Source organism: Taudactylus pleione, unplaced genomic scaffold, assembly GCF_031769625.1.
Source record: "Taudactylus pleione unplaced genomic scaffold, aTauple2 ptg000538l, whole genome shotgun sequence".
NCBI lineage: Eukaryota > Metazoa > Chordata > Amphibia > Anura > Myobatrachidae > Taudactylus > Taudactylus pleione.
Window position 1 is genome coordinate 187,188 of NW_028284940.1, and position 23,253 is coordinate 210,440.

The following is a 23,253-nucleotide window of genomic DNA, read 5'->3' on the forward strand; positions in this document are numbered from 1 at the left end:
ACTTAATAGGTATTTCGGGGATTATACCTCAAATATACAATGATAAATTAGCCCCTAATGGTGGCCAAACACGGTGCAATGCACCGTGTAGGGCGACTGCCGGTCCGTCGGCAGATGGATCGTGCTGTCCCCGCTGATAATTGCGTGGTCCCCACTGACCGCACGATATGCCGGCTCCCCCCTCCACCATCTGAATGAGATCATAAATCACATCCCAGATCATATGAACCTGCGGGAAGATCTGGGGATACGATTTACGATCCCGTGGGAGGGTGCAGCACGATATCAGGTAAGATATCGTGCCCATATACGGCACGATATAGCATCTATATCATACCTCCCAACATTTGAGGAGCTCCACTCGGGAGATCCGCGCACCGAAGGCGAGTGTTCCCTATACTGAAAGGAGGCGTGGCCTAGCAGCACACCCCGTTTACATCAGAAAGGGCCGGGCTTCCCCCTGTACTGTGAATATATGCTGTGTGCAGGCGCACAGCATCTATTCTCGCTCTGCATACACGCTGCTCTGCTATGCAGAGCAGCGGTGTATGCTTCCCCCAACTCCCCCCCCACCGCGGGACACTGCGGCCCGCGGGTGGGACAATCCCAAAAAAACGGGACTGTCCCACTGAATGCGGGACAGTTGGGAGGTATGCCTATATCGTGCCGATCCACATATCATGCCGTGTATTGCCACCTTAAGTCATACTTACCTACCCTCCCGATTTGGTCGGGAGCCTCCCGAAAATCGGGTGCAGCTCCTGACCTCCCGGGAAGAAAGGCAAGTCTCCCGACAGCTGCCGACCCCTCCAGCCCCCCACCGCAAGAAAATCCCCCGGCAGCAGGGGGCCTGTGACGCGATTCAAGTCATTTTGGCCCCTCCCCCTGCTTTACACTGCCTGTAATATCGGCAGTGTGTAGCGGGGCCAAAATGACTCGTCGTCTAGCCGGCCCTGCCCCCCAGTCAAGCCGATCTGGCTGCTCCCTCCCGGAAGGGGCAGCCAGATAGTCGGCAAGTATGCCTTGAAGGAGCATACACACTAGACGATATGCTCCCTGAGCGATATCGTCTAGTGTGTCCCCGGCAGTATGTGCTCAATGTCGTTCATGACATTGAGCACACCCGCTGAACGATATCATTAACGATATCGTTCAGCGCCGGGCTCTCTCCCCCATTCCCCAACATGCAGCAACCTGACAACATCGTCAGGTTGAGTGCATGTTTACTGGATGAACGATAATGAGGAACGACCCGCGGGAATGCGCGTCGTTGTTGTCGTTCATCGTTTTGATGTTAAAAATGGACGATAAAGTGGACGACTGAACAATATCGTTATCGTTCAGACGTCCACTTTAATCGCCCAGTGTGTACGCACCTTAAGTGTCATTTCAAAGACTGTGCTAGGTAAATGGCAGAATCTGATTGCTTGCTTAGTACAACTTCACTTTATTTCTCTCCAAGATTTTATAAATCTCTCCAATAATCATGTTTTGATATAGCCCTTTAAAATGCTATACTCCCGTGCTAATGCTGTCTGTACAGGATAACCTCATTACAGAGGACAAGTCACATGCAGAGCACTATTTGGCGCTCCAGCCTACAGCAGGAGGGAAGTGGCAGAATCTGCAGAGCTGAATACAGATCGCCCATTGACGACAAGATGAAGAAGCGCTAGCTGAGTATAGGGAATGGGACGTACTACTCTGAGCAGTGATGAGCGAGCTCCATGCCGACCCATGACCCTACCCTTGAACCTGCGTGTACCCGCCTCCTGCACCCGGCGTGATCCCGCCCTCTATCCCTGCGTGCGGACCGGCTTGGCGGGCGGTGTTGGCGCGCTGCGCTGTGCGGCATTGAAGTTATTCAGGTCCGACTGCCCGCTTCCTCCTTTCCCGGTGTCATGGCGCAGAGCACGCCCGCCCCCCTGCCCACTGTACAGGCCGGCCTGCGGGAGGCCCTGCTGGAAACGCTGAGCGGCATCCTGTCTCCGGGACATGAGGTGCGGGCGGCAGCAGAGGAGCAGCTGAAAGTGCTGGAAGTGACAGAGGGTGAGTAGCCGTCTGCTGTCGAGTATGAGCGGGATTGGGGGCGCTGAGCTCTATGCCTGAGACCGGATGAATGGACCGGACCCGGGAGGAGGATGCAGTGTAGTGATGGATGCTGCCTCCTGTAACTTCCCATATATACACAATGTAACTATATGCACCTCTCGCTATCCATTATCAGTAACCGCTCCCCCTGCTGTCTTTCCATGTAACAGAGTTTGGGATACATTTGGCTGAGCTGACTGTTGATCCACAAGGTGCTCTTGCCATCAGGCAGGTAAGACATAATGTGTATTTATATCCTGCATGTTCCAGAGGCGGTACCCAGAAGCTAGTTGATATGTGTCATACTACAGTACTTGCTTTTGTGTTACTCTGGAAAGCAATGGAGAAACTTTGTACATCTGTCATCATTTGTCTCTAGGTAAAGGCATGCATGTATTGCTACCTTGTCATTTTATATGGTGCTGTAATCCTGTAGGTAGAAATGAGTAATATTTAATACTACGGGACCACATGCAGATGGATTGGGTATGGGATGCTGACAGTCAGAATCCCAACAGAGGCCCGTATTAAATTAAAAGTGAAAAGACTAGATCCACAAAAGTTTCGCCGTGGCTAAAATACGTGATGTAGGCAAACACAGGCAGGCAAAACTTTATAGCGCACGCGACACTAATTGAATATGAGTTAGAGTTCTGTAAGTGGTTTAACCCTAATCCATCCCTCCCGCAGCCCAATCCTAAAACTGGGTACACACTGGAGCGACTGGATTTTGTTACGACATCAAAACAAATGCCCTTGAACGGCGATTGCCCGTACACACTAGAACAAGTTAATTAAGGATGGAATGATCACTGTTCTGTCCTTCATAAACATACCACAGGTTTCTAGCTATGTGCAGCACATCAAACCTGACTACTTCACATGTGACCGCATGAGCGCGCATATTGGCTGTACACACTGAGCGATGTAAGCGATTTGTTTTTATGGAACTGCAATTTGGCCCGTCATCGTTCCAGTGTGTACCCAGTTTAACCTTCCCCTGCTGCAGCCTTACTCGCCCTAGTACCTAACCCTAAGTCTCTCCCCTGACCCTAATACTTTCGTAATCTGTCAAGATTCTGACAGTCCGCATGCCGCTGTTGGTATTGTGACAGTCTGCATCCTGGCTATCGGGGTGCTGACTATACATCCCTTTCAAATGAATGGCCCAGCTATATGGAATCTTATGATGGTTTGGCAATGTCATTGGTGTAGACTGCATATATCAAATAACAGATAATATGGATTCTGTGTCTCCCAGTTTTCCCAGTAGACCCAATTTATTGTATGTAATTGTTTTTTTTCCCTCTGTATTCTGACAGCAGGAGTGGCTTAGGATAGTTATGATGTTTCTAGTAAAAATGTATGTTTGTTATAGGTGCTTTGCAAATTGCACTCATGAATTGTATATGATCTGTTGAAAGGCATGGGATTTGGAAGTGCAAAACAATTGTATGTTGTGAATGATTATTTTTATCATTTTGGACAGGAACACTGGTCACTACTTTGATGCAGATGTCAACTAGTTCTGAACTGACCTTTTTTTTCAGCTTGCGTCAGTAGTATTGAAGCAGTATGTGGAAAATCACTGGTGTTCTCATTCAGAGAAGTTTAGATTACCTGAGACCACTGAAAGGGTGAGTAGTCTTAATTTCTGTAATGTTGTAGGTAATTGTGGGGAGAAGTACTCATAGTGCTTGATTTGTCTTTGATTAGGCTAAGGCAGCAATCCGTCACCTGCTTCCTCGAGGACTTCGTGAGTCAATCAGTAAAGTGCGTTCCAGCGTAGCATATGCAGTTTCTGCCATTGCTCACTGGGACTGGCCTGAAGCGTGGCCGCAACTTTTCAATCTGCTCATGGAGATGTTAGTAAGCGGAGAAGTCAATGCTGTACATGGTGCCATGAGAGTGCTGACAGGTACATATAGTTCTGTGTATATAATTATGCATTTATGGATTATTTAGTATTGTACAGAAGTGGTCTAGTAGATAGGTGCTGTTCACAACAGGTCTTCGCAGTCTCTGTGGTGTCTAGTGCTGATAACTTGGTACAACTATATGTCTGCACTCAGTGACCTAATACTGTGTTGACCCTTGTTAATTTTAAATGATGTGCTATAAATCACTAACTAATCTTGCTTTTAATTAGTTTCACTACAAGACTTCCCAAAGTGGATACATAGAACAGGAAAGTTAACAAAGTTCTGGATCTTTTGTAACACCTGTGTTCAGTATATTAGTATCATCTTTCCAATGCTAAAATTACAATTAAGAAAAAAATAGCAACAGAATATCTTTAACAAAGTTAATGCTGGCCAAAGACATAGCGATGTGCTCACAATCGCCTGATGTGTACGATTTCCCTTGAAACTCTCCCCGGCAGCTCTGCACACGATTTGGTGTCCAATCTTCTTACGATCTCTCCTGCATCCAGACTTTCACAGTGCATCGGGTCCTAGATTGTCAGATCTGCCCTACTGCACGGCAGATCTGACGATGCGATGTGCGTCCACGCTGGTCGCACATCGCATCGCGATCATGCATGTTTTCCAGGTCACCTCACAGACTCAAGTGAAATAATTAGCGCCACCTGTGGATCTTTTAAAATGTGTCAGTGAGTAATGAATACACCAGTGCACCTGCCAGGAGCCCTGGAAAATGTGAGCTGTGTGTGGTCCTGAAGACAGTTTGAAAACCACTGGTTTAATGGATACCCACCTTTACTGATGACTTGGGATGAATGGTTGTATTGGTGATTGTTGTACAAGGTCATCCTACTTTTAACTGATACTACTTTTACACCAAAGTTCCGGGTTTGACCCAGGGGTTGGAACAGGGTTCCAATCCGTATCAGACCCGGTACTTAACTTTTTCAGCTAAGGCCTCCAATCCTAGGAACAAAATTACCTGGGCTACTAGATGTCCACCTACCAAATCTGAAGACAAGCCTTCAGCCTGACTTGGTGGGCCTCTCCCTGGGGGCTCCCAGGTTGGGAGGCCGACTTCTTCATTTTCCCCAGTTCTGGCATCAGAAGCCTGGGTAAGAAAAATGGTCTCCCACGGATATGCCCTCTCCTTCCTGAGGGGACTACCCCAGCAGTTCTCTTGCACAGGACCTCCATTGGAGCCAAGCAAAGGATATGCTGCTTCAAAAGGCCATTCAGTCCTTACTGCTCTCAGGAGTAATAATTCCGGTCCCCTCCTCACAGCGAGGGAATGTCTATTATTCTACCCTTTTCTTGGCTCAGAAGCCCAGCTGGTCTCATAAGCCCTATCCTCAACCTCAAGTCTGAACAAGTTTATCAAGGTACCCAGGTTTCATATGGAAACCCTCCGCTCTATTAGCCTGGCTATGGAGCCTGGGGACTTTATGGTGTCTCTGGACACTCAGGATGCTTACCTACATGTACCTATAGTGCCTCCTCAACAATATCTCCAGTTTGCTATACTAGAGCAACATTACCAATTTCAGGCTCTGCTTTTTGGCCTTTCAACGGCTCCTCGTGTCTTTACCAAGATCATGACAGTTATGGCAGCCTATCTTTGTCGTCAAGGGATCAGACTGCTCCCATACTTAGACGATCTCTATCTGTTGGCCAGCTCCCCAGAAATTCTTCACCACCAACTACAGGTAACCATTGTATTTCTATAAACGCACAGTTGGCTGGTCAACTTGAAAAAGTCTTCCTTGACACATTCTCAAAGAATGGTACATCTGGGAGTCTTTCTGGACTCTACGGTTCAGAGAATCTTCCTAACAGCAGACAAGAACTCTGTATTACCACAAACCTGGATGAGCAGACAACTACACAGTCATCGAGTGTCAATTCACAATGCAGACCCTGGGATCCATGGTGTCCATGTTTGACATGGTGGAGTTCGCTCAGTTTCTCTCCAGGCCCCTAAAACACCTGATCCTCTCCAGGTTGAACGGGCTGCCACATCTGCTCAGATCCCAGACGATGGGCCTCACCCTGGAGGTTCACCTGTACCTAGCCTGGTGGCTACAGACGTTTCACATAGACAAGGGACGCCCCTTTTGGATCCCAGACTGAGCACTCCTCACCATGGATGCAAGCCTTTGCGGGTGGGGCGCAGTGACCGGCCAGCACTCCGTTTCAAGGCCGCTGGACTCCAGCTAAGGTGGTCTTACCAATCGACGTTCTGAAACTCAGAGCCATCTACAGAGCGCTCACTCTGGCTCAGGATATTCTTCAGGGCAGGCCAGTACAAGTAAAGTCTGACAACGCCATGGTGGCCTACCTCAATCACCAAAGAGGCACTTTGTCTGACAGCAATGGCAGAAGTATTCTGCATTCTCACATGAGCCGAACTCCATCTCCGCATTGTTCAACCCAGGAATTCTCAATAGGGAAGCGGATTTCCTCAGCCGTCAACTCCTGGGGGACAAATGGGGTCTGCCGGATGTGGATCTCAAGACACAACCACAAACTTCCAGTGGATGGAACCAGGACAAGGGATCCCAATGCGGCCTTCGTGGACGCATTATATGTGATGTTGACCTTCCGTTTGGCAAACCTCTTCCCTCCAATACACCTTCTTCCTCGAGTTCTTCGGAAGTTAAAACAGGAAGGGGGCACAGTCCTGTTGGTAGCTCCGGCTTGACCCAGACGCCATTGGTACTCCGATCTTCGAAGTCTCCCCATAGACGCTCCTCTTCAACTTCCCCTTCGACCAGATCTGATGTCTCAGGGTCCCTGTCTAAAGCTGGACTTGGCCTGCCTGTCTTGAACGACTTGGGTCTTGATGCATCCCTCCTAAGGGCTAAGGGATTTTCTAGCTCTGTGGTCCAGACCATGCTCCGAGCTCGTAAACAGGCCTCTGACAGAATTTATCACCAAATATGGCATACATATTTCCAGTGGTGTGCTCCTAGAAGTTATGACCCTCATGTTTTTAAGGTTTATAGAATACTTGCCTGCCTTCAAGCTGGATTGGATCACAGACTCCGCCTGTCATCTCTGAAAGTGCACAACTCAGCTCTGTACAACTGGTTCCGGCGCAGAATTGCCCCTCTATCAGATGTTCACACCTTCCTACAAGGTGTTCTACGTATACAACTCCCCTTTGTCCCTCCTATGGCTCCGTGGGATTTGCCAGTGGTTCTCCACTTCAGGAACCTCCATTCGAACCCCTGGAATCAGTCGATTGTCAAGTGGCTCACTGCGAAGATTTAGGGTTGCTTTCATGTCACTCCCCCTTTTTAATCTTTCATCAGGATAGGGCTGTTCTTAGAACGTGCCGGGCTGCCTTCCCAAGGTGGTTTCTCGTTCCACCTTAATGAGGAAATTGTGCTCTTGGCCTTTCAATCACCAGACCTCTCGGCAGGTGAGGCCTCTTTGGATGTGGTCCGTGCTCTGAAGATCTACGTGGTCCGTACTAGTGCCATCAGGAAGTCGGACTCCATCTTATATGGATTCCATAAGAAGGGATGATCAGCTAACAGACTCTGGCCAGATGGCTTTGCATGACTATTTCACAGGCTTACACGCAGACTGGCCTTCCTGTGCCAGCTACAGTATCTGCTCATTCTACTCACTCTGTTGGTACATCATGGGCAGCACAGTGTGGCGCCTCTGGTGAACAGCTATGCAAGGCGGCCACGTGGTTTTCTGTCCACACCTTTCTTAGGTTTAATGCCTTTGATGCATTTGCCTCTCAGGATGCTTCCTTAAGGCGCAGGGTTCTTCTCTCAGCTCAGGAGTGTCCCCGCCCTTGCACTGCTTTGGGGCATCCCCAATGTCTCCCCTGTGAAGCATTATGGACCCTGAAGAAGAAAAGGAGTTATGGTAAAACTTTATCCTTGTTAACTTCGAAGTCCAAAGGGTCCACAGGGCACTCGCCCTGACGTACCTGACTTCTATGGGTTTCTTCTCTTGGTCACTTGTTTCCTTCTCTGTGTGAGAGGTGTGATTCTTCAGTGTACCAGTCTTCCTTCTCTCCTATCCTGCTTCTGCAGGGCTTTTTAACAAAACTGAGTTGCTTTCAGGCTGTGGGCTGAGTATAGGGGGAAGGACCAGCGCATCCTGGGATTGAAAAGCTCTGCTGTTGGTGTCCGATCCCCCACGTCCCACCTACACTACCCCCTCCCAATCATCTACCCTGTGGAGCCCTATGGACTTCGAAGAAAGAGAGTTAACCAGGGTAAGTTTTACCATAACTCTCTCCTTTTTTCATAAGAATTACATACGTTTATAACTTCCAAACTTATACAACCTTGATTAGCTTACTTAACCTTAACTACAAATAAAGACACAGACACCATAGCTTGGCTAAAAAAAGGTCACAGCTTTTATTTATAATTGAATCAATTAACCTAACCAGGGTGGCAAAGAGACGCTGCAGACTCAGTTCTAGCTTTTTAACTTACTCCAAAATACTCAGGGAACGCCTAAACCATTCCCCCTTTCAGACGCACTTAAACCGTGAGGGTCTCACTTCCCTCCTGGGCCAATCCGAGGCGTTTCGTGCAAAAACGCCCGGGTCCCCCCGTGCGGAGCAGGACAAATCCGCCTTGTACATCGAGAGCAAGTGCTCCCACAGTTATCTTGCGTCCCATAAAACCACTGAGCTGCAGCGTACTCCCGCCAAAGCCAAGTCCTAATAGAGACTGGCCCGCCACCCAAAAGAACTAACCAAGAAACGAAAACAAATCCTGAACAAAAAGATTCATACCCAGTCCGTTCAAATGCACGCCATCATGACGGAAGAAACGTACAAGATCACCCTCAAAAAAGCCATGACGCACCACCAAGCCACCTATCGACACGACATGCTTAGACACTGCCCCGTTCACCTTCCTCCGTGTTCTTTCCAATGCCCCAAACTTTCGCACTCCTCTCCACGTCAAGCGGGGTGTCATCTCTGACCACACCATCTGAATGGATGGCCATTTTGTACGAATCGAATCCACAATCTCACGCAGACTCACGATTAAACCCACGCCTGTCAGCTGACCAACATCATTGCCACCAACGTGAAGCACCAGCCATTCGGGCATTCCCCATTTTGCTACCGCAGAAACAATCAGTGCCAAAACACCGTCCACTCGCAAACCTCTCACTCCAATCCAACGCACTTTCCGACTACCAATTGGCAAGCCACTAGTCCGACCCGAGACATGTTTTTCCGCCCAAAAAATGTAGGAGTGGCCAACCAACCACACCTGCCCGTCTTCTTTTGTCAACACTGCAAAAGAAGAAACCCTAACATGAGAAACCACACCCAACCTGGATCAAAACGACACAACTTAGAACAAAACAGAGCAACTAACTAGCAGGGATGCCAAAAAAGGGGGAAACAGGAACCCGAGTGAAGAAGAAAAAACCAAAAACCTACCCGTGAACCAAATTGGGTCAGATCATGGCTAACGGGAGGAAAATTAAAAAATCCCCTCACACCCCCAATTGTTGAACGCTAACCGTTCAACGATTGGCAGGTAAACAACGTTTTCGGGTTATCGCAGGGTGCGCACCTACAACTTGTCGCAGTGAACATACTTCTTATAACACCCTGACTTCCAACGCCCCACCTTTTGAATATCCGAAGGAGATGCCCCTCCCTGCAAGCGCTGCACAAGTGGCTGCCCCTATTCGAAAGGAATGGGTGCCATAATCTGTATGATCTAAACCCAATTCTATTAAACTTCGCTTAAATAACGCAGTGAACTGAAACTTTGTGAGAGGCTTAGCATCCGCATGAACCAACCACTGAATCCCCCCAACTGGGCGCACTAACATGTATTGCGATGCTAAATGAACCGGGCAAATATTGCAATCCTGCTGCTGCGCAAGCGTGACCCAGTTACCCCTACCTGACTGATCCGTTTTAGAGAGACGGAGCTTACAAAGCACCGCCGCATCTCTAAAAACAATGTCCTTATACAACAACCCGGAGGACTCAGATAAACTATTAACTGCCACTAATTCGCTAACCCTGAAAGCTCCAAAAAACGCAGCAGAAAAAGCTAAACGAAAAAGAGCAGCCTCAAACGAATCAGAAGCTACCTTCTCCATAACCTTAAGCAATGCTGCCAAAAGCTGGGTGTCCACCGGCCGACGGGAATCGGCGCGAGCAGGAGCCTGCCTAGCCCAACCTTTTAGAGCCTTAGCAAGAAGAAAAGACCTGGTTGGGTCAAGCAAACCTTTTAGTTTGCAAAAAAAAGAGACTCCCGCAAGCGCCGATGCCACGTAGGCCCTGGACCTCCCCTGCTGATATCTCTCCCACACAAAGGATGACAGCAACTCCTTCGGAGACTTACCCTCCGAATCTTGGCGCGCGCAGTGACCGCTCCAATCCCGCCATGCGGCCGAGTATTTGCGGAGAGTTGATGGAGCGAGCGATTGCATCGCCAAAGCCTCTAAGCCGGCCTGATTATCTGCCACACAAACGGGGGGCATGTCAAACCAACAGCAGAAGCAGACGGTGCAAGCGCCCGAAAATGTTCAAATTGAAAACGAGACAATGCGTCTGCAATCTCGTTAACAACACCCGGTACATGACGAGCTCTAAAACGTATGTTGGCCTCTAAACAGCGCAAAATTAAATGACGAAGCAAACGCAAAACTAACGGAGAGGACGTTCGCTGGTTGTTAATAGCATGCACCACCCCCAAATTGTCGCACCAAAAAATTACATGCCGGTTACTCAGACGCGCTGACCAGAGTTCCACAGCAACGACAATTGGGAACAGTTCCAAGAGCAACAAATTACTAGTTAAGCCTTCGTCGCGCCAAACTAAAGGCCAAGCAGTAGCGCACCATTCCCCATTGAAAAAAGCCCCAAAACCAGATGATCCAGCCGCATCAGTATACAGTTGCAATGACCCATTTGCCACTGGAGGCGCTGGCCAAATACGTTCGCCATTGAACTGAACCAGAAACTTGGTCCAAACCCGAAGATCTTGCTTAATCTCTGACGACAAACGAATATGATGATGCGGCTGTCTCGACCAGTGGCCCTCTCCAATTTCCTACAGAAAACCCTGCCCATGGGAATTATGCGACAAGCAAAATTAAAGGAACCCAGCAGTGACTGAACTCCACGTAATCTTACCGTGTCCACTGCTAAACAACCCGCAATCTGTTCTAACAATCTAGCCACTTTGTCGCTTGGTAACCTACAACAACCCGCAACCGTGTCTATCTCAATTCCCAAGTACGACAGACAGGAAATGGGACCCTCCGTCTTATCTTGCGCAATGGGAACTCCTAAACTGCGAAACAGAGCTTGAGCGGAAAACAGGAGGTCTGCACAGACGTCGCTCTCCCCTGGACCTATGAAGAGAAAGTCATCTAAATAGTGTGCCACGCCCGCTTGTCCTGTGCCGGCATGAACACACCAGTGTAGAAAAGAGCTGAATTTCTCAAAATAGGCACAGGAAACCGCACAACCCATAGGCAAACATTTGTCAACAAAGTAACCTGACTCTAGTTTGAATCCCATAAACTGCATAGCGTCTGGGTGCAACGGCAATAAACGGAAGGCTGACTCAATGTCTAACTTAGCCAGCAGCGCGCCCTGCCCAAAACTGCGCACTAAACCTAAGACTTCATCAAAACTTTGATATTTCACTCTACAAAAACTATCAGGAATGGCGTCGTTCACCGAACGCCCATCAGGATATGATAGGTGTTGGATCAAACGAAACTTCCCAGGGGCCTTCTTGGGTACCACACCTACCGGAAAGATACAAAGATCCTGCAACGGAGGAACAGGGAAAGGACCCTCCATCCTCCCCAGCAGCACCTCAGCCCTAACTTTCGCTTGCACAACTTCTGGGTAGTCCCTGGCCGAGCGCAAGTTACGGGGAGACCGGGCCCATAAAGGACCCACTATTGGCAGAGAAAAACCGAACGAAAAACCTTCTAACAAAAAAGAAGCGTCCTCCTTATGAGGATATAGACCCAACCAGCGAGCTAGTGCAGCTAAACAAATAGGCGAATGAGCCTTAACCAGCTCCTTTTGACCCTTCACGATCCTGGGTGGCACTAGCAGACCCTCTACGGCCATCTTTGGCTGGATGTTCCCCCCCGCAGAGACGACAGGAGTGACGAAAACGACAGGACGACCCCCGTGTACACCGGGAGTCGTTGAAAGCAAAACACTTGCCATTCATAACTCCCGTCGCCCCCGTCCTACCACTAGCATAACCCTTGCGAGGATGCATCCCGTCCAAAGGGGGCCGACGCTGCTGCGACACCTCTAACCACACCTCTACGTCTTTTGCTCCGAACGGAATAATCTTGCTGCCATCATGCTTTCTTCTAAATTGCACGTCGTATTCCCGCCATGCCAAGGCCCGCGAACGGACAAACATGTCTAGCACTAAAAAAAATATATCTCACTATGTTTACATGTTCATCCGCTCGCGTCTCCAAATAGCACGCCGCAAATACCAGCATGCCCTTCAACCAACTGGTGAAACTACAGAAAGCCTCCTCGCCCATACCCCCCGCCTTCTTAGCCTGACCAAAAGCCTTTTTCATATCTTCGGTAAGCGTAAAGAAGTCGACAAATTTACCTTTACGAATTCTCCCCCTCACACTCTTTCGCAGGCCGCGAAGAACGGCGGTGTTCGCACAATGCACTGAATCAGCCCCTGCCGCCACTGTAGCTAGCTCCACACTAACGCCCTGTGCAGCTGTACTCACTGACTTCTTGGCTAAACGCCTGGCAACCATTTTGGCTATTTTACGCGGGCGCGCAGGGGAACCAGAAGAATGAGGAGTCAGACATAGACGAACAAGAAGACTCATGCTCACCAGCACCAGATGGACCCGGAACAGCTCCCTCGACTTGCTCATTCGTCGTGGCCGAAGACTCGCCTGTCGTCCCTTTCTCCGCGCACACCGGATCAGCTGCTGCAACAGTGATTGGTTCGCTTGACGGAGCCTCGATCGCCCTCCGATTATCTGCAACCGGGGTAGACTGGTGAACAACAGGACTGGAAGTCACTACCATCTGCGCGGGGGGGGTGGGAATGCCGGGCGTAGGCGGAAGGGGTGCAGGCGCGGCTAACAGACGAGCCGGAGGCACCAGCGTGAAGTCGGGCGTCGCGGACAAACTGGTGGAGGTTTGACTGTACATGACAGGAGATGCGGAAGGTAGAATCGGCATGGGAGCCGATGATGCGCTTTGCTGCGAAATTGGCAAATAAGGGAAATAAAGCTGCGGATGAAAACCTGAGAAAGGGTAAGGTCCAAAAGTGGCCCCAGAGTAGTTGGGATAAAAAGGCGGAGAGGACACAACTGAGGTGGAGGGATAAATGGGGGGGCCGCCCCGGAGCTCCATGAAGCCTGACCCCAGGATGAGCCGACTGACAAGGGGTGCGCATTATAAATGGGAGGTGGGGCACTGTTGGCGGGGAACCATGGATTCTGATAGGTGGAAGGGACAGCTTGCCTAGGCCAAAATTGGGCAGGTTGACTAAGCATGGGGCTGATAGACCCAGGGGTGCTACTCAAAATGGCCGCCGGGGTTAAGATGGCCGCCGGGCCCGACGTGCAGACCAGGCCGGCGGGACCCCCCGCTCCCCGGGGACCAAAACCTAATGACCCCACGTGACCCGCGACGCTAACCGCCGGCGGGCCCAATGCAGAGTAACCAGCGGGAGGCGCGAGCACTCGCGCCCCCGCCGGTGCAGCGTAAGCGGCAGCCGCGGCGTGGCTGGTGGGCGCCGGCAAGGAGCGTCCATCGGACGCTCCCGTCGGCGGACCCGATGCAGAGTAACCAGCGGGAGGCGCGAGCACTCGCGCCCCCGCTGGCGCAGCGGAAGTGCCAGCCGCTGCGGGACGGCGAGGAGCGTCCATCGGACGCTCCCGCCGGAGCCGCGTGGGGAGTGAGTCGGCCCGGGGAGGTTGCCGAGTGCACAACCTCCGCCGGGGTAGCAGGACCCGCATGATGCGCTGGTGCAGCCGCACCAGCGTGCACGGGAGGAGGGGGAGCCGATGGGGAGGACGGCAGCATCAGAGGTGAGGTGGGGGGGGGAAGGAGGACGTGGGGACAGCACAGGTGGGGAAAGGGGGGGGCGCGGACGCGCAGGGGGCAAGCTGAGGGGGCTAGCATAATCAGCTAGCTGACTGGGTGGGGGAGCAGAGCGACGTGGGCGAGGCATGATCAAATTAAGCTGCTTGGGCTATGGCACAGGGGCACTGGTACTTAGCTTTCAAAATTTCTTTCAAAGAGGCTGATCCCAAGGACCACAGGCTCCTATATAGTCCCCTATAACCACTCCCCCAAACTATATGACTGGCCCTTGGAAGCAGCTGATCACACCCAAACTAATACTCAATTTACCCAGCAACAAGGCTGTCATTCAAAACACACTGTCAGTAAAAACTAATAATCTTAACACTCCTCAATCCTATTCATATTTCGTCATTCATTCTGTTTGTTTGCCTCTGAATCTGGAACAGTGACTGGAGACATGATACACTACAGAGGCTGTATTGGACAGCCTTCCAACCTTCAATACTGAAATTAATATATTGAATAAGAAACTATTTTAAACAAACATTGCAAGCTATAACAAACAAATGCAACAAATACAACAACCAAACAGAAAGGAGTTTTGGGGGCTCAAGTGAAGGTTTGCACAGCTGTCTGTTGCTTAATGTCAAGAAGTTTGTTGCCTAAAATGACTCTATTTTAATGATCTATACTAATTATTCAAGTTAAGTTAATACTATTCCAGTTCCATTTATCATTTTATTTATTTTTGCATACTGGGATTTACTTGCCTGCTATTCAGTTGTCTTGTCAATTATAATTCCAAAATTATTTTCCATCTTTTATCGAATTACATTCCTTTTTAATGTGCAAGTACGAAAGTTATTACTATGGATTATGTGCATAACACTGCATTAACTACTGTTATTGTATGTGGGACAACATGATATACTTTAAAAAAAAAAAAAAAAAATCTCATTGGTTGCACCACCAAAATCCTGTTTAACCATTTTATAAAAAGCGATCATATTTGTTATGAATAAAACCATTCTGATAGTTAACAAATGAATTTGTGTAACAATTTTTTTTTCAGAATAGTATACCTTAGTGTTGTTTCAATTAATTCACCTACAACTGAAATCGGTGTGATAGACGTATATATTTTGTGTAAAGACCGGTACCACATTTCCTGTGAATTTTGTGGCACTGACTGTTAGTGTTGATAATAACTTAATTTGGCTGCTTTAGCACAGATGCATTACTGGTACCTGGTGCTTTATCTGCCTTATAGCCCCCATACATCGGTGTCAGATTGCCGCAAGATGCAAGGTCGGAGGATCGGTGACATCCAGTGTTGGGATTTCACAGATTTGCCGATCACGATCAAAATATGATGCAATTATGTGGATTTTAACATGTATAATTTTGCCGATCCTCAGACGAATCTGAGAACTTCGATGGGCGGCATTTCCGACCGGTGGATTTGCGTTTACGATCCTACTGCAGGATCAGACAATATGTCGCTTGGTGTATGGGGGCCTCTACTTTTGTTAGAAAAACCTTCTGTGTTAAGACAATAAATATTTAATGGAATGCATGGGCAGTTGCTGTTTCCTGGCAGTTTTTTCTCCTCTGGTAATACAGATGGGAACTTTTTTATTTTTTATTTTTTTTTATAATTTAGTGGTCAAATACTAGACCTCCTTTTATTTTTCTTGCCATCAATGTTTTTACATTTTGTTATTAAGGCTTGATCAAATGTTGTTCTAATAAAATTCATAGACTTTTATTGTTTCCTTACAAAGTATTTTACTGCCCTAAATTTGTGATGAGATACCTGATACACTTCAGGACCATGATGGCTGTATATTACCCTTATTTTAGATACGTATTACAAGCTATTTATTAGTTTATATAGCGCACTCATATTCCGCAGCGCTTTTCGGAGATTATTTGTCCATTCACATCAGTCCCTGCCCCAGTGAAGCTTACAATCCTATACTCCCTACCACATGTACACACACATACTTACACGCTAGGCTTACATTTTTGTTGGGAACCAGTTAACCTACCAGTATATTTTTAGCGCAATAAGAAATAAATTTGATCGGAGATGGTAGTAAATGCTCCTTACCTGTATCTGTTCTATTAGATAATATGTTCAGCAGAGTGCTGCTTCCATTTAGTTATTTTTACTACTTGAGAAAGCTAATTGTGCATATAGATAAATGCCAGAACCACTATTAATATTTCAAATATCTATCTGGACAAATAATATCATTCACGAAGACCATATTTTTATATTTGTAGTAATTGAATTTCAATACATTAATTTGTGCTATCTGTATAACATACTCCAGTTAGTACTTTTATTGCTGTCCTTTTCTTTTTGTCTTTCATTTTCAGAAAACTAATTCTTTAATATATTTTTACATGTAGACTAAACCCATCACACTTTCCTATCTTCTTTTTTTTTTTTTTTCCCATTTACTACCTGTAGCAGGTCTTGGCTACAAATTTGTTTTTTGTAGCAGTTTACTTCTCTTTCTTACAATGTACTCCTGTTCCCATCTTTACCAGAACAGTCTTTAGTATCTTCTGGCACATGCTTTGTGACTGCCCCATAGTGTATAGATTTTGGTAAGATGGCTGGTATTGTCTGCAGACTACGGCTGGTATGGTAGGCTTGTGGAAAACATTAATACATTTATATAAGTGTTTAACCTGTCGTCAGTGGTGAAGGTTTACAATTGCCAGGGCTTGGTTTTATGTCGGAGCACCATAGTTTGCAAAAATGGAGGTGCAGATGTTAATTAAACTTTTAACCATGAAATATACTTATTTACAAGCAAGTAATGCTGCCTTTAAATATCGCAAGATATGGAGCTACTAGTGTAAGAAGATGGGAGTCCCTGATATGCATTCATGACCTGGAATATAAAGTTCTGGTATTTTTCCCTTGTGTCTGCAAAAGACGTTTATTGATTTCTTCATAGTTTCATGGCTTAGCTGATGAATGTAATGAACATGTTCTTTATCCCTTTCAAAAATTCATGTTCTGTTGTACTATATTTTCTAGTGTTAAGTATTCTGATCCTAGTCATTACTAGGCTCCTTTTTTCTTTAGTAAAATCGCTAACCCTTTCTTACAGAGTTTACCAGAGAAGTGACAGACACACAGATGCCTTTGGTTGCTCCTGTCATTCTGCCAGAGATGTACAAAATCTTCACCATGAGTGATGTATGTGGTCCCCTCACTTCCTCCTAATGTTCTGGATTTATACACCCCTTTCTTGCTTTTGTGATTAATATCTTGAATTGAGCAGTGTTGCAGAATATATATTAGCATCCACTTTAAAAAGTTAATTTGAATGCTGTATGTGCCATACATAGCTTAAAATCAACTTTAGAAAGCACATATCAAAGAATAAATAGTAGTCTTATTAAATGGAGTAAAAGAAATTCAACGGAAGCCATTTCAGAAAATGAAGATGTTTGAAAGCATTGCTTTTTAGAACTTTAACACTCACCCAATACTTAAAGTTGTGCCTAGCTGCACGCAACTGTATGTACATCTGTTTTTAGGATGGTTAGTTGCAGAGTACATTGCTGAGCCACGCCATTCTGAAACTGGGGCTATTGTTGACCATACATTGTTTTCTGTAGTGTGCAAGGGAGCTGATTGATTCAGCCATTGCACACATGATAGGTAAAACATGGCTTTTATTATGAGCTTTTTGTAACGTCAAAGTTACGGTTGCCTTTTAAAATCTGTCTACAACAGTGATTCCTTTCATAAAGGAATCCCAGTCTGAGTGGCAAGCTGTGATATAATTTGTAATAGTGGTCTAATGTGTGCTGCCATTTTCTTTTTTTCTTCCAATGCTGTACTATAGGCTATAACAGGAAGAGGTCCTTTAACACGCTAATAAAGTGTGTATCCCTACTAATTTCACAGCACAATGAGACTCTACAGGCACCCTTTTTTTTTTTTTTTTTTTTTTTTATACATAGTCAGGTGCATAAATATTGGGATATTGACAGAATTTTCATATTTTGGCCTCTATTCACCACCACAATGGCTTTGAAATGAAACAAACAAGATGTGCTTTAACTGCAGACTTTCAGATTTAATTTGAGGGTAATTACATCAAATCAGGTGAACGGTGTAGGAATTACAACGGTTTCTATATGTGCCTCTCACTTTTTAAGGGGCCAAAAGTAATGGGACTATCAACTCAAAAGCTATTTCATGGACAGGTGTGGGCTATTCCCTTGTTATTTCATTATCAATTAAGCAGGTAAAAGGTCTTGAGTTGATTCTAGGTGTGACATTTGCATTCGGGACCATGACCCGAAGCATACTGCAAAAGCAACCAAAGAGTTTTTGAAAGCTAAAAAGTGGAATGTTATGCAATGGCCAAGTCAATCCCCTGACCTGAATCCGATTGAGCATGCATTTCACTTGTTGAAGACAAAACTGAATTGAAAATGCCCCAAGAACAAGCAGGAACTGAAGACATTTGTAGTAGAGGCCTGGCAGAGCATCACCATGGATGATACCCAGCGTCTGGTGATGTCTTTGCGTTCCAGACTTCAGGCTGTAATTGCCTGCAAAGGATTTGCAACAAAGTATTAAAAAGTGAAAGTTAGGTTTAGGATTGCTTAGTTTGTCCCATTACTTTTGGCCCCTTAAAAAGCGAGAGGCACATATAGAAACCGTTGTAATTCCTACACCGTTCACCTGATTTGGATGTAATTACCCTCAAATCTGAAAGTCTGCAGTTAAAGCACATCTTGTTTGTTTAATTTCAAAGCCATTGTGGTGGTGAATAGAGGCCAAAATATGAAAATTCTGTCAATTCCCCAATATTTATGCACCTGACTGTATGCACACAGTCAAATAAGAGGAAAGGTGTTAGGTCCGAAGAAATAAATATCAGCAACCGGTCCCAAACAAACTGAACGGAACCAGACCAGCACTCAATAAATATTCAATCACCGTAAAAAAATGTAATGTTCCAATCTAATAGATAAAAAGGACAATACATCAGGGATCAAAAACAAGCCATAGAGCATAATGAGGCAATACTTACCAATTCAAATGCATGTTGTTTGAAAGAACCCAGGGAGCAGTTTCGTCTACCTTTATCAAGGGACTGATGAAGGTAGACGAAACGGCTGTCGGGGCTCTCCAGGTTGTGAGCATGGCTCCCTGGGTTCTTTCAAATAACATGCATCTGAATTGCTAAATATTGCCTCATTATGCTCTATGGCTTGTTTTTGATCCCTGTTGTATTGTCCTTTTTATCTATTCGATTGGAACATTACAATTTTTACAGTGATTGAATATTTATTGAGTGCTGGTCTGATTCCTTTCAGCTTGTTTGGAACCGGTTGTTGACCTATAGATATAGAGAGAGAGATATATCATTTGATTTGTATTTTCAATGTTTATATCTCGCTCCATCTTTGCAGGTTTACAGTATCCGTACCCGCTCTCGGGCTGTGGAAATCTTTACTACATGTGCCCATATGGTTTGTAATATGGATATGCTGGAAAAGGTTAGTTTGCTTTCTCAAGTCTATCTCCCTTTCTTTTATGTAGAAGTATTTCTCTGCTGTTTTAATGGAACAAGTAGGAGAATGACAGCAGCTCATTCTGGGCAAAATGTGCCTGTATGGTGTATTATACATAATGTGCGGGTACTCGCAGTATGTACAACAAATATACATTAGGGAATACAACTGAAAAAAGGTTTTTAAAAAATTTTAACCTTGCGTACAGATTTGTGTTTTGTCTAATTGTGTTTGAGAGTGTATCATTTGTGTATAACTGAGTTTTGTTTGTCGCATCGATCACTGAAATTTGGTTATGATTGCCAAAAGTCAAAGCACCTTCGTTATCGTTGACAGAAGTGCTCTAAAACCTTTAATGACCTATTTAAACAAAACCTATCTTTAAAGAGTTCAATGTGACAATTATACCCAAAGTGTGTATTTTGCAAATATAACCCTAATTGTTTAACAGATGCTCTATAGCAGAGTGCAAAAAGCACTTAATACAATGTTTCATTCTTCAGGGGCCAGGTATATGGGGAGTTATCTGACTACACTCTGGTACCCACAGACACATCACAAACCTGATATCATTGGGTTTAATCTCAGTAGTTGAGTTACGCTACGCTATCCATATTACCGATGTCTGCCGATTTATCTAGTGGTGGAATGATGAAGTCTGCCTTACATGAAATACTAGATGTTTTGCTAAAGATCTACATAGTGAACAAGTAAGCATTGCACAAGTGTTTGATTTGCAAAAGCTGCCCTTATCTTGGCTCTAAACTGCTGGATTTTATTTTTTAGCTTTGGGCATGCACTTACACATTTGTGGGACGAAGTCCGAAAGATCGGAAGGGTGCCCTTAGCAGGCTCCAAGGTTGCCTGAAACCCATGTGGTTTGGGATACTCTTACGGGGTTTGATAAAAAAAAAAAAAAATTAACTGCCGTCAAATCCTGTTTGAATAATAGTCATGTTGATTTGTATTTAACTGGTTTATTTACTATATAACAAATGTTTTATATTGTACAGGGTGTGGCACATGCTCTCATCTTTCCTGTGGTCCAGCAGTTCACCGAGGCATTTATCCAAGCTCTACAAATGCCAGATGGCCCCACCTCTGACAGTGGCTTGAAAATGGAAGTGTTGAAGGTATAACTTAAATCTTGTGATTTTCGCTCCAAGGGCAACCTCAAAGGGCACTTGCAGTATATGCTGTGAAAATCGCTTACTTTAAGCACCATTGGTACATGCTCACAGCCACTTTCTGAAACTCATGGTGCTATGCGACATAAGAGATTGCAGCCTGTGTGTGTGTGTGTGTGTGTGTGAGATCAGATTTGGAGCAGTGAAGTAGATGATATAGGTATGTCGGGTAAATTGATTTGTATGTAATTGTTTACGTTTACTGGCTTGTGCTTCATTGAACCCAGAGGTTTACAGGGTAGCCATAATTTGACTACCCCCCCCCCCAACGGTATTCAAATCTGTCTCTAGCTTGACCTAACAATTAGAATGTCACCAAATGTGGTAGAGAGACTAATTTGGACATGGGAAGCAGAATTCTGCAGGAATACTTTTTAGTTCTGTGAAGCCAATAGGGTGTATGGCACCATACAATGTGAAAATTTACAGAAATAATTAAGACTAAGCTGTAATGATAACACATCAATAAAATGAGACTGCTAAAATGTTGTGGTTTGGCATGTGTTAAAATTATTTGGCTGCTGAGGGTGGATATTGTACATGGATTATGTGAAGTATTGTTAAAAACAAAATATTGATTACTCTGTAAATACTAACATGTCATGCAACATTTTCCAGGACTTTATAGTAAGTGCTGTAGCAGATGTAATTTTGTATAAAGACTCTTATATATGATGTATGTCATGGAATGTATGGGTTGATAACATTGGTTTAATGAACATGCATAGATGACTCAATATTTTGTATATGCAGTTTAGGACCTATCGGAAGCATTGAAAATTATCCCCTAGAAATAGCCTATATTATCCTGTTTACTTTTTACAGTTTTGTACTTGCTTTAGGCTTCAGCCAGAAATTGTGCTTGGGGTTTTTTTTATATATAGTGTGAAGTATGATTTGTTTTCCTAGTCATGAATGATACTTTTTATACTACAGTCATCAAAAGCTCCTTACTTCATTAAACCAAGCTCCTAGCTGTGTAAAAGTCTACTTGTGCTCACAACTATGCCAAGGTCAATTGAAAATCTAAAAATGCATACATTTCTCATTCATTAAGCAGGATTCCATGTACATAGAACATACAAAAAAAAACACACACCTTTTGGAAATAATATAAAAAAGGATTTATCCACATATGTATGCTATTCTCATCCAATTTTGTCGAAAGAGAATACTAGATGCAAAGAGTATTTAATACAGGTCACACTAATCCTTTCTCTATCATCCTATTTGAGGGTCAATGCTAGCATGGAGTATAAAAGCCAATCCAGGAGCCAAGCAGTTAGGAGTTACTTGGAAAGCTTCAGAGGCTCCTCCCTTCTATTACACCTTTCCAACTGACCCTCAGTATAAACTAGTGGCTCCATTTACCATTTTATGATATTTACCGATTGCCGTGTTTGTTTGTTTTTGTTTTTTTTTTACACTTGAATTTATCAATGAGGTGCTCTCCAGCGAGCGTTAGTGAAAATCAACCTTGCAACGCTGTTACTGACTTTCCTGCTGCACTGACGAATTAAGCCAAATTTCTTTTCTTCTGAGTTTAGCGCATTTGTCGTGTCTGGCTCCCCATCGCATGCGAAGTGTAATGAGTCATGATATTCCAGCATCAGACAACATTTCTGTCTTGAGGCTGTTGCAGGATGCGGCTGCCGGCGGCACAGGTGAACTTCCCGGGGGACACTTCGTGCCATCCTGTAAGTAGGAGACGTGTGCTGCAGAGTACGGGCAGCACCAGCCATACACTGGGAGTACGAGCAGAGAGGCACATGGAGGCCCATGCAGCCAGCCAGAGACAGCGCCTACTTCCTCCTCCCCTGGCCCCGTCTTAGTGCCAGGTTGTAAGCGGGAGGCAGGGGCTGGGGGAGGGTGGTCTTGGGGACAGAGCGCTGATGGGGGGAATCAGTGAGAGACCCCCGGAGCGGCTACCATGGGCTGCTGGCGCCGCACTTCTGCCTCGCTGGCCGGGACTGAGCCGCAATGGATATAGACCCGTATGCCGGGGCAGCTTGACTGAGACCACAGCGCTTGTGAGCGCTGTTTTACACATGCTGGACAACCGAAAATAAGGCGAGCGGTAAGTTACAAATACTGCTCGTTGTTCAATATCAGAACCCTGTAATTTCATGTGTATATATGAAAACTATATAGCTCTGCATCACAAGAGTACTATCAATGATGATAAATAGCTGCAGCTAATAACATTCCCAACTTGTTTAAAATGGCTAAACCTCGTTAGTAAATGGAGCCCTAGGTGCTCTAGAATTTGGAGGATTCTGCACTAGTTGCCTAAGGCAGTTGTTTATTTCTTAATTTACTGTTTTTTCGCTGCTGCATGCACAGTCTCCCCATGTGGAGTTGTTTTCAATGGCTGGAGAGGAGGCAGAATAGTGTTTGGCACCTAACCATCTCTTCATACCTCATG

At 45.7% G+C, this 23,253-nt stretch overlaps 1 protein-coding gene across 1 annotated transcript in view; it reads left to right on the top strand.

The window, feature by feature from the left end:
- The first annotated feature begins 1,654 nt into the window (after positions 1–1,654).
- IPO9 (importin 9) overlaps positions 1,655–23,253 on the top strand; it is a 71,166-nt gene continuing 49,567 nt past the window's right edge. Inside the window, exons 1-7 of the mRNA XM_088451148.1 lie at positions 1,655–2,049; positions 2,262–2,323; positions 3,642–3,728; positions 3,808–4,009; positions 17,214–17,302; positions 19,540–19,626; positions 20,655–20,774. Coding sequence (XP_088307274.1) covers positions 1,902–2,049; positions 2,262–2,323; positions 3,642–3,728; positions 3,808–4,009; positions 17,214–17,302; positions 19,540–19,626; positions 20,655–20,774 — 795 coding nt within the window. The 5' untranslated portion in view covers positions 1,655–1,901. The remainder of the gene's footprint in view (positions 2,050–2,261; positions 2,324–3,641; positions 3,729–3,807; positions 4,010–17,213; positions 17,303–19,539; positions 19,627–20,654; positions 20,775–23,253) is intronic.